The 13392-nt window shown below is 45.4% G+C and overlaps 1 protein-coding gene across 3 annotated transcripts in view; it reads right to left on the reverse strand.

Annotated features, from left to right (window-relative positions):
* Window positions 1-13392, reverse strand: part of GSG1L (GSG1 like) — a 56106-nt gene that overhangs the window by 14853 nt on the left and 27861 nt on the right. For all 3 annotated transcript variants that reach the window (XR_003546329.2, XM_027750911.2, XM_027750910.2), the window contains exons 3-4: window positions 8320-8472; window positions 4012-4123 (exon numbers count right to left, since the gene is read on the reverse strand). Coding sequence is in view for 2 of the 3 variants with exons in the window: in XM_027750911.2 (XP_027606712.1) it covers window positions 4012-4123; window positions 8320-8472 (265 nt within the window). In the remaining variant the exon portion in view is untranslated. The remainder of the gene's footprint in view (window positions 1-4011; window positions 4124-8319; window positions 8473-13392) is intronic.

The raw sequence follows: 13392 nt of genomic DNA on the forward strand, positions 1-13392 counted from the left end.
CATTTATAGCATTTCTGGTTTATATCTGGTCTCTGATACCTGCATTTTGTGGAGAGACCCAACCTGAGGCTTTCCTGACTGACACTCCCAGTGTGCAGACAGTGCAGTCAGGGGCAGGACACCTGCAAGTACCAACTAGGAGGACGAGGAGACAGAGGGAGAAGGAAAATGGAAGAAAAAAATGACTAGGCCAAGTTAAGCAAGTGTTGTCCTGGGTCATCTGGGAGCTGCTCTGTTCCCTGCCTGAGGACAGGGTTTCCCCTCGGGTTCTTCTGCCCTCCCTGCACCTCACTGAACTCAAGTTCAGATGGGGCTGGGGGGGACTCATGGCCTCAAGGAGTTAAGATGCTTTTTGAGCATGAAATGGGGCTATAAAAAAGACACTGAGTTCCTCCTTTTGTCTGCAGGGTTTCTCTGTCTTCTGGCTCCCCTTGACTCTCACATTCAGCCCATCAGCTCTGGCTACACAGAGTTCACAGTGGCTTCCTAACTAACTCGGGTTGACTTCATCATCTGTGACAGTGACACACTTTACCTGCTGCTTTTTTCACCTTTTCTATAATAAATGGGTCTGAATTATGCAGAGCAGAAAGAATACAGCCCCAGCAGCATTATCTTATAAACACGTATTGTCAACACAGCTCTCAGCAGGAGCTGTTTTCCCATTCTGCAAAGGACCTGCAGACAAGGAAGCAGCTTCTCATTTCAAATTAGACAAAACTTGAAAAACAACACATATTCATGAACTGAAATAAAAAAAAATCTAGGGGAGAAATAGCAGAAGTAAACAGAAATGGCTCATTTCAATGATTTCAAAATTCAGCTCCTACCAAGTCCTTCAGGGCCTCCCAAGGCAATGAGATGTGTGGAGGCAGCTCTTTCCTCGTCATTTTTGGACCCATTTGCCAGATGCAACCAAATGAGAAGGAAATGTAGTGACCCCTGGGGTGACAAAGTTCCCTCAGGTTTCCCATGCTTGGGTGAAGAAGTGGAAAGGAAACTCGTGCTAGGTGTGATTGTTCAGGCACAGTGTCTTCCCAGCCTGGCATATGTCCTCCTCCTACATGGAGTGTGTGGAAAAGCTCCAACAGCTGCAAACATTTCCAGCTGGGCTCCTAAGCAGTATCCAGGAAGAAACCAGCAAAAACTACATGCTTTACTGTGCCTGGGGAATGAAATTTGGTGGAAAATTTTTCTTTTTGAAGTTTCTGATGATTTCTAATCATGCACTCAGAAATGCTGAAAGGTTCAGAGAAGGAAATACAGAGTGAAGACTCTTAATGTCTGGCGGTTGGTAAATCATGATAATTAGGCAATTATGATGGATCTGTTTTAGTTTTTATGGACCTCGGTTAAATGTTATTTATTTTGAAGTGTAAAGAGTGGTTTTCCTACCTGTAAAGTTACACCCTGTCTTAGGTGAAGACCTCTTTGACAGCAGTGCCCCTCCCTGCCAGCTGTGTCCCAGATGTGGTGGGGTGCCTCTGGCAGCTGAGCTCAGGGCTGGGCTCTCAAGTTCCTCTGTGGCTCAAACAGCTCGAGTTTTTTATATTTATTTTCTTTAGAGGGGCTGAACTGGAACATCCACTGATCCTCAGAGAAACCCCCTGCCAGGAGAATCCCCCGGCCCACTCCTGGCTTGTGCCAGAGCACAGACCAACCTCCAGGCTTTGCCAATGGCTTGGGAATGGGGCAGGATAACAGGAAGCAAGCAGTGCATTTTCAATTTTGGGACATCTGTGTAGATCACAAGCAGTTCTTCCTCATTTTAAGGAGAAGCATTTTTATCATTCCCTTTCAATAGAGGGGAAAGAGAGTCATGGAAAAGTTAGTTTCCCCACTGGCACTTGGGAAAGGGATGGCAGTCTGGATCCTCAAGATCCTTTGGTTCTTGGCCATGGGGACAATATTCCCTGGTCCCACTTGCCAGTGCTGTTCCAGTCCTCTGGGCTCTGACAGGTCCTGTAACCAGGTGCTGCAGTGGGACATTTACAGCAGGTTGGAAATAATGCTGGTGGTTGCATTACTGGTCCAGGGGTACTTAAAACTCTTGTCTCAGGACATCACCAGAAGCCATATGGAGGAAAAATTAATTCCTACCTGTTTTCAAACTCCACCAGGCTGGGTGGGCATTTCTTATCAACCCTTCTTAAAGAAGGTGTTTAAGTCTGGGTGAAGCCAGGGGAGGTTGTAGCTCTCTGGTCTGTACAGCAGTGGTGGATTAGTGTTAGCTGGAAGGGAGAAGCCTTCTTTTTACTGCATTTGACTTCCCAACCTCCCCTTTCCAGGTCTGCTATCCATCACTGGCATGGTGTGAGAGACCCCATGGTCTCCCTCAGGCTACTGAGCACCTCTGCAGGCTGAAAATGCTCCCAGGGCAGCTGTGGCTGAGCATGTTTGCCCTACATCCTGCACAGATAAATGTCTTGCCTTGGAAGGTATCAGGGGAGGGAAGGAGACCACCAAATCTGAGGAGATGCTTTGTGACTGCAACAGCAGGAGTGGAGCTCAGCTGTGACCCCACAGTCACTGTGTGGAGGGAAGCTGAGGTCCCACCTCAGGAATATGGGGAGAGAGGAGGTTGCTCTCACACATTTGCCTGCCTGTGGGCATCTCCAGAGTCCTCCACAGTGAGACCTGACCCAGGGGCAGTCCTGACCCTAAAATCTGTGGCTGCCTGGGGACAGTGAGGGAGAGGCTGCAGTAGCTGCTCTGGGACAGGGCTGGGGTCTGGACAGCAACCAGAGCTTCCAGCTCCATCCCCGTGGGACACTGGGCTCCCAGCAGCTGGCTTGGAGCGTGGGTGGGGTGACTGGGTCCAGGGAGAGCTCAGAATGCCCTGTGGGACCCACCAGCTCTGAGACATTGGGGTTCTTGGCTAGCACAAGATGAAGGAGAATAATCTAATGAGTGTTTATCATTCCAGACATTTAACAGCATTCTGAATTTTGAGTATTGCAGGAAATTGTTAAATAGATTACTGAAGACAAATATGCCTTGAAAATATACAATTATTATGACAGTTTTAATAAATATCGATATAAGTATTATAAATATACGAATGCGGTGTATTTATAAGTTTATCATCACATGCAATAAATATTCATTACTGAGACACAAAATAAACTGTATTTTAAATATAATGTGATTTGTATTTTGTAACATGTTGCTAAAATATTGGTAACTCCTCCCATGAAACACGGAATAAAGAGGGGAGAAGGAAAGACTAATAATCCCCTGCAGTGCTGTGCATAAGTATTTGTATTTATTTATTGGTGTTAGCAAAGGTTGTTGTCTCTGCTTTGAGACAGAAAGAAAATAATGTGCTATATTTAGAGATGACAAAAAGAAAGTATTTTCCCTATCCATCCAAAGAGGCTGATGCCTCTAGAGGAATGGTGATGTTGTTTGCAGGTATTTTTATTCTCCACAGCCTCCTCTTCTTGTTAAGCTTCTTATAAACTTGCAAGCAATATAACACAGTCGATGTATCTTGGCCAAATTATTTTTATGTGATTTTTAAGAGATAGATGGGAAAGGAAAAAAAAAAGCCATGTCCATTTTCCCAAGCCATCTCCCCAGGATCTGCAGGGAAGTATCACCGTGCCAGCAGCGCTGCACCTTCCTCTGCAGTTGAGTTAAAAGCTGCACCCTAAGGTTCAACTGAGACATTAATTAAAAACCAAAAAAAAAAAGAGCTAAAAGTCTCTGAAATGCCATGGCAATTATGTACCTAAATTGAACTTTAATGAGAGTGCTCAATCTGTGTTGGTAATTGTGGGTGCTGTTTATTTACAAATGCTCTGTACCTGCTGATAGGCACAGCTGCTGCTGCACAGCCGCCCATATCTGTCCTCCACACCTCGAGAACTGCACGGCCCTGGGGGTTTGTGCTTCCCCTGGCACTTTGGGAGCTGGGAATTCACATGCACGCTCCTGGCAGTTGGAGGTGATATGCACAATCTCCCAACAGATTCATGGAACAACTGGAAAAAAGCAGGTGACACTTACCAGAAGGACCATCCATAGTCCCATGAATGTGGTCGCCAGTCCTCTGGCCCAAGGCTGACTGTCACTTGGAAAACTTGAGTATACATCATGTGTGCCACCATCCCCAAGAGACCTGGGAAGCAGGGATCATAACAGGAATTTTTGTGCTAATGTTTGTTACAATTCTTGACACAGTTACTGCTGGAGGTGCTTTGAGAGCTCCGAAAAAGTCTTTGTTGTGCTTTTATGCCTCCTGTTCTACTGTGGAGGAGGGAGCTGCATGGGCAGAGGAAAGATGTGACTGAGAGCTCGTTATTTTACATCATACTGAATTCTCAATCAAAAGAGGAGTTAGAGAAAGAAAATCGTTGAAGAAAATGTTGCACTATTAGGAGCACCACCAACCCCGCTGCTGCACGACAGGGGTGTGCCACCCACCAGTTATCTCACTTAGCCCATCACAGACAGGCCTCAGGTGAGGGAATGAGGAGAGAGGCTTCTGTAGGCAATGCAGACTGAATGTGTTAATGCCATATTTTGTCTCAACAGTTGCTAAGATTCATGAATTTGAGCACTTATAAAACACTTGGAAGTTACACAAGGAAGTTAGGGGAGCTCAGCACTCCTGATGATGTGTGGTAAGAGGACACCACGGGGCTACTTTTGATGGTACAGTGTTGGTGATGCTTTTGTGACACTGTTATACTTTGCTGGGAGAACTGCAACTGGGTGAAGATTAGACAATGTGTTAGACACTGCAGTCTCTGTGATGTTAAAGAACAGGCCTGCAGTTAAATCACAGAGCGACCTGAGTTAGCTCTGCCACTGAGCTGGTTCTGCAGCTTAAGCAGAAAAAACTGCCTGAGCTTTATGTTTAGACATCTCTCTGAGGAAAATCAAACCCCACTTTTCAAGCAGTGCTGGCCAAGAGCAGCTCTGATGCTTGGAGGGTTTTCTGGCTACAACAATTTGGGATGTTCCTGCCTTGGTACCCGGGCAGTGCAGAGCGATGCTCCCCACTGAGCTCAGTAAAGTGTGGGTTCAGGCAGTTAGCTAAAGAAAGGGGGCAGGGTCGTCACATCCCAAATAGTCCTTGGACCTACAGATGTCAAAAAGCCTCTTGTGCTGCAGTGACAATTCAAGGCACTAAGAAATACTGATGTTCTGCCACAGTGGGTACAGTGAGGTCCCCCTGTTACACTTTGCACCTTAACCAAAGTCAGCATTCATTTTTATCTCTGACCACCTATTTTTTCCCATGGTTGCCCTTCCTACACGTGGAAGATCCTGATTTCCTATCCCCCCATACCCAAATTTTGGTTTTTCTTTCCTGCTCATGTACAGAGTCTAAAGCACTTCATTAGTCTCTCTGGACATGGATGATTCAGGGCAGCTCTGGAGGAGGGAAGTGTGGGAATGTCATGTTTGTGTTGTGGGCATGTTAAGCAGGTCCTTGAGCAAGACAAATGCCATATTTGATACAAACAACTGCAGAGGCTGCAAGAAGACATTCTGTTACAAGGAGCCATGGTGATTTACTCAGCTGCCTCGTGTTGGAGTGACATTGCAAAGATAGGAGGTGGAAAGAGCAATTCACTTCAGGAGAAATGATGTTTGGGCAGGGTGGGTGGCCCAGTGGGAGCACAGCAAAGTGGTGCACACCTTGCTCGTGTCTGGCTATATTTAATTTCCAAAATGCACTGGGACCTTGCTATACTTTTTGAATCAATGGATTTTTCTTCAGCTGGCAGTTACGCCTCGATCTTAAGTTTGGGCTTTGCTGTTTCTGTACGTACTGTCGGTGATTTTTAGACCTTAATAAAACATTACAGCCTGCCCTGAGACCTGTCACAGTCACTCAGAGCCAGGGGGAGGTTTGAGATGGAAAGGACGAGGCTCAGCAAGGCCGAGCTTCTCCCTCCTGTCGTGCAAAGCCTTGATGGGGTTTCAGCAACGCTCAGAGCTGTCCCTGTGTGGGAGGGGGGATGACAGTCCACTGATACAGGTGAGTGGGAGGTCATCAGCAAGTCCTGTGCTGGAACACAGGAACCTCAGTGGAATTGTGGTGTTCCTTGCTTTGTTTGGGAAGGGTCAGGGCTTGATCTGTACCTGGTGGTGCTGTTGGGGCCATTTTTCTACGTACAAGCTACAGCAAAACAAGACAAGTCTTTTTTTATGCTGTCTCGTGTGCATTTGTTTTTGTTTGGTCTATGTTAGATGTACCTTGCCAGGTTCTCCAAGGGAATATCCTGTAATCCTTTTTCTCCACAGGGATACCCTATGGTCCTTTTTGTTTTACATTTAAAGGTCACATTTTGGCTACAATGAGCTGCCTGTGGCATCAGTCAACAAACGCTGTATTTACAGGATCATCTTTTCCTCCAGCTGGCTGCTTAAGGCTGGGCAAAGAGGACACAGTGCCTGTAATGTCCACCCACCTGGGGTCCAGGGCATTACAGATTGCAGATGGAAAATCCTGGGAATGTGGTGGCCTGGAGTGGGTAGGAGTGCAGAAACATTGATCATTTATAGCTGGCTTGAGATCACAAGCCTTGCAGGACCAGAGCTGTTTCTAGGTGTCAGTAATGGGAGAGACTAAGGAACTTTGGAAAGTTGGACATTAAGGAAATTGGGAAAAGACAATATATTCTAAAGCATTTTCAGATACTTTTACTGGAAATACCATTTATGGAATATATCACATTAATTAAAATGCTTTATCACAAATATTACGTGAGAGACATGCAAATTTTTTAATTTGTGAAAGGTTAAGAGTGATACCAAAACTGTGATCTTGTGGGGTCCTTTTTAATGGCTCCTAAGAGGTTAAGGAACAGCAAGAAATGACCACACTATTAGGAAGTTTTTTCTAACCTTTAGATATTGAGCTATGAAAATATGAAGGTCTCATTGCACTTTTACGAGGGAACTCTAGCATGAATTTAATGAGAGGTGTTATGCTCCAGTGCAAAGTCCTCTTCATTACCTAATTTCTATTAAGCTATGTCATTATAAATATGCTAGGCTTAAATAAATATAGTTTTCTTCTTTCCTCAGGTATCCCTGTCATGGAAAAATAACAGCTAGCAGTGTGTTGGGGTTTGGGGGTTTTTTGCTTCTTTTCTATTCTTCTATCATTTTTCCCTGTAAAATTTTGAAGTTTATATTTGGACCATCTTGGCAATGTGCTTAAAAAGAGGGAAGGCCAAAATAAAAATAGAAAGATGTGTAGGAAAGAAAACTTCATCATTCTTACAAAACTTTAAAACTGCAGTTAATGGTGAAGAAAGAGAGAAACAGCATGGAAGTAATTGCTTGAATGCTGAAGAACTCCACAGAGTTTGACTCTGAAAATTGAACTGACTATTTTTTAAAAAAATCCAAATTACATCCAAAGCAGAAAAAGATGCTTTGGCAGTTCTTACCAGATTTCTCTTGTCATCTCAACTCTACTTCTGATCTTTTTCTTCGTGTTATTATTTCAAAATTTGCAGCCACCCCTGAAGATACAAGCTCCTTCCCAGAATGTACACAGCCTGTTGTAATGTCTTTCAGCTTGAAATGCAGCAGAATAAAATGCACTTTTATAGCAGAAGTTCTTTCTGCTCGAGAGGTCCATGCAGGAGCACTCTACACCAGCCAGCTGTGGCTGCTTCTATAAATCCTGGAGGGTTTTTAGCCAGCAAATCTTCACAGAAGTGAAGGAGCACTTAACTACATGGTTAGATTTCATAACTTCTTTTAGAGAAGTGAATTCCTCAAGTTCATGTGCTGAAGGGCTACAAGTACAGGCTGAGCATGAAAATACCCTGAAACAGTTGTTCTGAGAGATGTTCATGTCCCCAGATTACTCCTGGGGTTGCTCCTCAGTGTGATTATTAGAACCCTTTTCATTCTCAATTTTGCTAATGAACAAGACGGGCTTCTTTCCTTTGTTTGAAGAACCCAGCTTTCACCTACTCCCAGGATTAGCACAGGGGAAAAGAATTTTCAACGCTACGTGTTTTTAATTTCCTATTGGAAAATGAGTGTGATGATGCTGCAAATGGAGCTCAGGCTGTAGCTGTTGGTAATGGCTGTGCAGGCTGGGGAGGGATAATTACTGCATTGCTGTTGTGAATTCAGGAATAAGGATTTTCGCTTCTCCCTGGCAAGAAGCAAATTTATCACGCAGCCCCTCGTGCCAAAAGGAACAAAAAATTACAGTGAAAAATGTGATGCTAAGTGGGGATAAGAAAGTCTTGGAGCCTCGGGTTTTTATCCCTTCAAAGTTATAGGATTTTGCTTCGTGGTGGCTCCTCAGGTAAAAGGGGAAGGGAAGGTTCATACCTGAAAGCACAGTGAAGACAGCAGCAAAGGCATTTAACTTGAGCCCATCTATCACACTGCTTGAATGAAAGAGCTCGAGGCACATAAGGCTGAACCCGACGACCAACAGCATGATGTACAACACCTCAGAAACTACTGATAACCACAGGACACCTGCAATGCACAAGAACAGCAACCAGTTAGCTGGGAAATGCTTTCAACAGGGTAAAGTTTGTGAAAGTTAATTAGGAGATGAGGAATATCTAGGGCTATCTGCGTATTAGGAAGGTTTTCTTTTTTGAAAATTGGTTACAGTTGGTTAAGGTCACCAACTGTAATTTTTTGGGTTTTTTACTGTTTATCACACTAACTGTATATTAGGAAAAATTTCTTCACTGAAAGAGTGATTAAACATTGGAACACCCTGCCCAGGGAAGTGGTGGAGTCACCATCCCTGGAAGCATTCAAAAAACAAGTAGATGTGGCAACTTGCAGTGTGGTTCAGTGGGCATGAGTGTATTTGGCCAAAGGTTGGACTTGATGGTTCTGTGATTCACAAAATTTAAACTCAGCAAACAACCACCCAAACTGTGACAAATAGAAAAAGTGGTGGAAGAAGACGTGAAAAGTGGCAGGGGGGTAAGGACACTGCAGAAAGAACGAGGTGTTGTTTAAGATCCCAGTTTGACTAAAGAACCTCTTTGAGTGTATCCAGGAACCTCTTGGCTCCTCTGCCCCAAAGCAAAACATACAGAATTCACTTTCCCTCCCTGTGCCGTGGTTTGGATGAGCACAGCCTGGCACTCACGGAGGTGATGGCACAGAGCTGTGGCACAGAGCACCTCACAGCACCGGTGGGAGCTGGACAGGCTTGGATGCCTCCTTTTCACAGGGTTGTTCTAAGAAATGTCTTCGGTCCAAGTTTTAAATTGCCTCTCCCAGTGTAGTTTTGGGGGCTGTTACCAGAAACTCTTCCACAGAACTGGTGTCCTGCAGAATGACTGTTCTGCCCCGGGGTGTTTGGATCCCCTACATGGGGCCGTGCTGCTGGGACTAACCTGGGAACTGCCACAATTACAGCGGGGAGGGCACAGTTATTTATAACCTGCTCAGCTGAAGAGCTGCAGATACAAAATTCAGGCTGGCTTCTGTTCCCTCAGCCCCTGGGGACAACCCTCAGAGGAAGGGCAGAGCTGAGGTGCCCCGTGTGAGCTCCGTGGGGCTCTGGGGTTGTGTGCACGGGGCAGTGGGTCTGGCAGCGTGTGCCAGTGACCAGCAGGGACTGATCCACCTACAGCAGATGCCACATTTGGAAATTTCAGCACAAAACCTCCAGCAGGATCTGCTGAGTCTTTTAAAGTCACCAAGCCACGGGGTAAATTGGAGAGGATGGGAACAGATGATAATATTGAGTCCCTGCCCAATTTCCAATTGCTGTTTCAGCATGAGAATCCGCTAGAATTCTCCAGTACATTTGCTAACCTGATTGCTAGAGAATTCACCTGGAAACAATGAGCAGTGATGGAAAATTTCAGCCTAAGCAGTTGAAACATGGAAAGTTAAGCATCTGAAGACAATGGCTTATATTAGAAAATGTTAGCTGTAACCATAGAGACTGCTACAGGCTTCACTTATATTAATACCTTCTCTCCTCACTGTAAGAGCACATGTGTGATAATGCCTACAGTTGAGCTTATCAAACCAGATATGCAGTCTCACTTTTATCAAATATTTGAGTGTTCTCTTGGTGACCAGGCTGATCCCAGCTCATATTTTTTTACTAGAAACTTGTCTTTATAATTACATCTAATTAATATGAGCTAGTCGTTGTTGCCACCGTATCTGACCTTTTGAGTTCTTAAACCACACTACAGAGATAGCAATAAATAAACCTTTTAATTGCTCACAGAGGCTGTATGTGCAATACTGCATCTATCAACAGCAAACAGCTGCTTATCTCAGCCCTATTAGTCAATGTGGTATCAGGCAACTGGCACACTCTTCCAAAAAGAAGTACAAGGGAGAGAGAGCAACGGTGTTGTTCTGTGATACAGCAGGATTTAGAAGGGATTTTGCCTCATTTTCTCACAACCAGCAGTTTCTATGATGAGAGAATGATGAAATGATTTGAGTTTGAAAGAATTAGTTTATGAAAACCTGACCCATAAACCAAGGCAGCTGACAGCCCTAATTAATGAATTCTGATTCATTCAGCCCCAACTTGAAAGATTAATACACAACATACCTGCCCAGGTGTTTGTTGCCCTGTTTCAACTCTGGAGGATACCCACTGGTGGTATCTGCACCCCAGGGCAGTGCTGTAATAGGGTCTGCAGCTCAAAACTGTGGGGTGGTTCTGCCTCTGTTTCCTTGGGGGAGTAACTGGCTGCAGGGTTGGGCTCAAAGAGTTGTAGTCAATGGGTAGCATCAGGCTGGTGGTTGTCACTAGTGGTGCTCAGTTTTAGGGCAAACTCAGGAGTTGAGTGAATGCTTAAGGAAGTTTGCTGGTGACACGAAATCAGGAGGAGACATTGAGTGCCCTGAGAGTGGACATGAGTGCATCACCAACCATATGAGATCTAGAAAGGACAAATACTGGATTCTGCTCCTGGGACAGTGCAATCCTGGATGTACTGGGGACAGGAGGCTGGATTGCACCCCTGCAGAAGGGATCTAGGGGGGGTTGGTTGATGGCTTGGGGGTGCAGTTGATGTACCCAGCTTTTGTACATGTTTTACCTATTGCACACCTAGGAGGCAGTGCTTGAAGCTGGATGCTGCAGGCACGAGTGTCGTGTGCTTGAGGCAGAACAGGAGGCTGGAGAGATGCACACATGTCTGTGTGGGAGGATCAGGGTTAATGTGTCCCAAAGGCAAGTGAGGGCACATGGCTAAAGGCAGCCTCGTGCACATTCAAGGGACAGGAGGGCTCTGGGAGGTGAGCTGGGGGTGGGCCTGGCTGCTGTCCTTTGTCAGCCTGGGGAAGGAGAAAGGAACAGGAGGAAGGAACAGGAGGAATACCTGACTGTGTGGCTGGTGTCACAGGGAGTGCTTTGGCTTCCCTTTCCACATGGCTGGGATACGAGTGGTTTTGCCAGCAGGGCAACCTTGCAAGGAGATGATGAAAAGCTCAAGGAGATGTGAGTTTGCTCTCCTGTAAAACCTTTTTCCAATGAGACACAAAGACTGTGTTTGCTGTGGAAGGCATAGTCTGTTCTTTTTTCTTTCTTCCTGTTCCTGTCTGCAAAGGAACTCTGTGTCTAATTCTCATGTCTTATTTCATGGTGTACACTGAATACCTGCTCTGAGCCTCCTTTAAAAGCACCTAATGTGGGGAAAAGGCAAGTCCCACATGCAGTGTTTGCATAGTTCTGAGTATGTCCTGTTCTACCTGCTTTGATTTTGAATTTCATCTGAAATAATAACACCCAGAAAATGCAAGCTGTATCTGAATTTTGCATCTTCCTGTGGCTGCCTGAAGCAGAACAGTTGCTTCAGGTTATTAATTCAGGAGGTAGTGTCTTTCTGTTGTGTGCTGATGGTGATCTCCCACTGCTACTCTCTCTACATGAGATTCATGAGGCAGTCACTTGGCATAACTTCCACTTACAATATCTTACAGTCTCCTTCCTGCAAAGTAGAGAGCTCCTTCTCTTGAGGAGACCTCAGTCATTCCAGGTGACAGGGAAGAGCTCTCCAGAGGATTTTTCTCTTTTCCAATCTTCTCTGCTGTCACCTTTTCTGCCTGTCTTACTTCCCTCCAGCCTGTGTCCTCTGCCCCAGGGATCTGTCTGGCCTAACTCAGCTTTTATGAAAAATCTTTCCTTCACAAGAGTCAGCAGTTGATTCACTTGGAGAGCTCTACCTGGATGGCCTGTATCTTGTATGTATTCTTATAAATCACCAGACTTCTCTCATTTTTTTGTTCTTCATTCTGTTTATGGATTTCCCTTGCCTGTTCATCAAACCGACTGCTGCGTGTGCAGAGAAGGTGCTGTGGGTTTGGGTACAGAGCTCAGCTGGGACGTGCCTCCTGTCCCAAGGACATTCCTTGTTAATGCAGAGGTATTTCAGGCCCTGCCCTGCTTCCTCCTCCCTGTGTGCAGCACTTGCCAGTGTGTGTCACCCCCTCTCACTGCGTGACACAGTGCGGTGACATTGTGGCCACCACGTGAGACCTCCTAGGAAAGGAGAGTCTTTGACTCTCAAACAAAACTAAATCAAAACTGGTTTCACTTGCACTCGTGCACACACATTCTCACAAGCATGAGCGTGTGCAAGGAGCACACAGAGTTACTCTTGTGTGCTGGGGGACACTTTGGATCTTTGCTCCTGCCCCACAGACATTATGCTGGGTGTCACAGGTGGGATTGCTCTGAAGCAGAGCACCACAGACTGTGAAGCTGTTCCTGGAGGTAAAGGGGTCACCATCTTCAGGACAGGCTCCTTGTGAAGCAAAAGAACTTGAAGTACAGGACCTGGGCTGAGCTGCTCATCTGGAACTTGAGATGGCAAAGCTGTGACTCACTGAAAGATTCCACATAAGTCAACTTGTATCATAGGTCTCCTAAATCGGAAGGAATCAATCACCTTCATACCATGTATCTCAAGGCAGGTTGTACTCTATATGATCACCAGCTTTGCCCAAAATGAAAACACAGCCCTGGTGAAAGCACGTTTTTAATCTGTGCTTCTGCCATTATCCAGAGATCCTGATTTCACAAGAAGACTGGTGAGCCAACTGGGACATTACTGAGCTTCTTTGTGCCTCTGAGCTTTTGTCTGTTACTCACCAATGTGCTAAGAGACTGTCTTTGTGGAGTTCATGGTGAGAAGCATCAGTGCCACCTCCTTATGGACTTAGCCACTGCAGCAGCACTTTTAAATCTTAAGGAAATCAGTTTTCCAGCATCCCAAGCAAAGTGAGCATACTCTCATTATGACTGAAGGGATAACTGTTACCCACAGGTTTTAGACACTCAAGTCCATCATGAACCATCTGAGATCAGCCCTTTGCCTTCCTGTCAGGCAGTGAAGGGCAGCGACAACATTCTGAAAGATTTATAGGTTCTGCAAAAGCTGGTGATCACACTGA

The sequence above is a fragment of the Pipra filicauda genome, unplaced genomic scaffold, assembly GCF_003945595.2.
Source record: "Pipra filicauda isolate LSUMZ 115617 unplaced genomic scaffold, ASM394559v2 scaffold73_size2923735_pilon, whole genome shotgun sequence".
Classification (NCBI taxonomy): Eukaryota; Metazoa; Chordata; class Aves; order Passeriformes; family Pipridae; genus Pipra; species Pipra filicauda.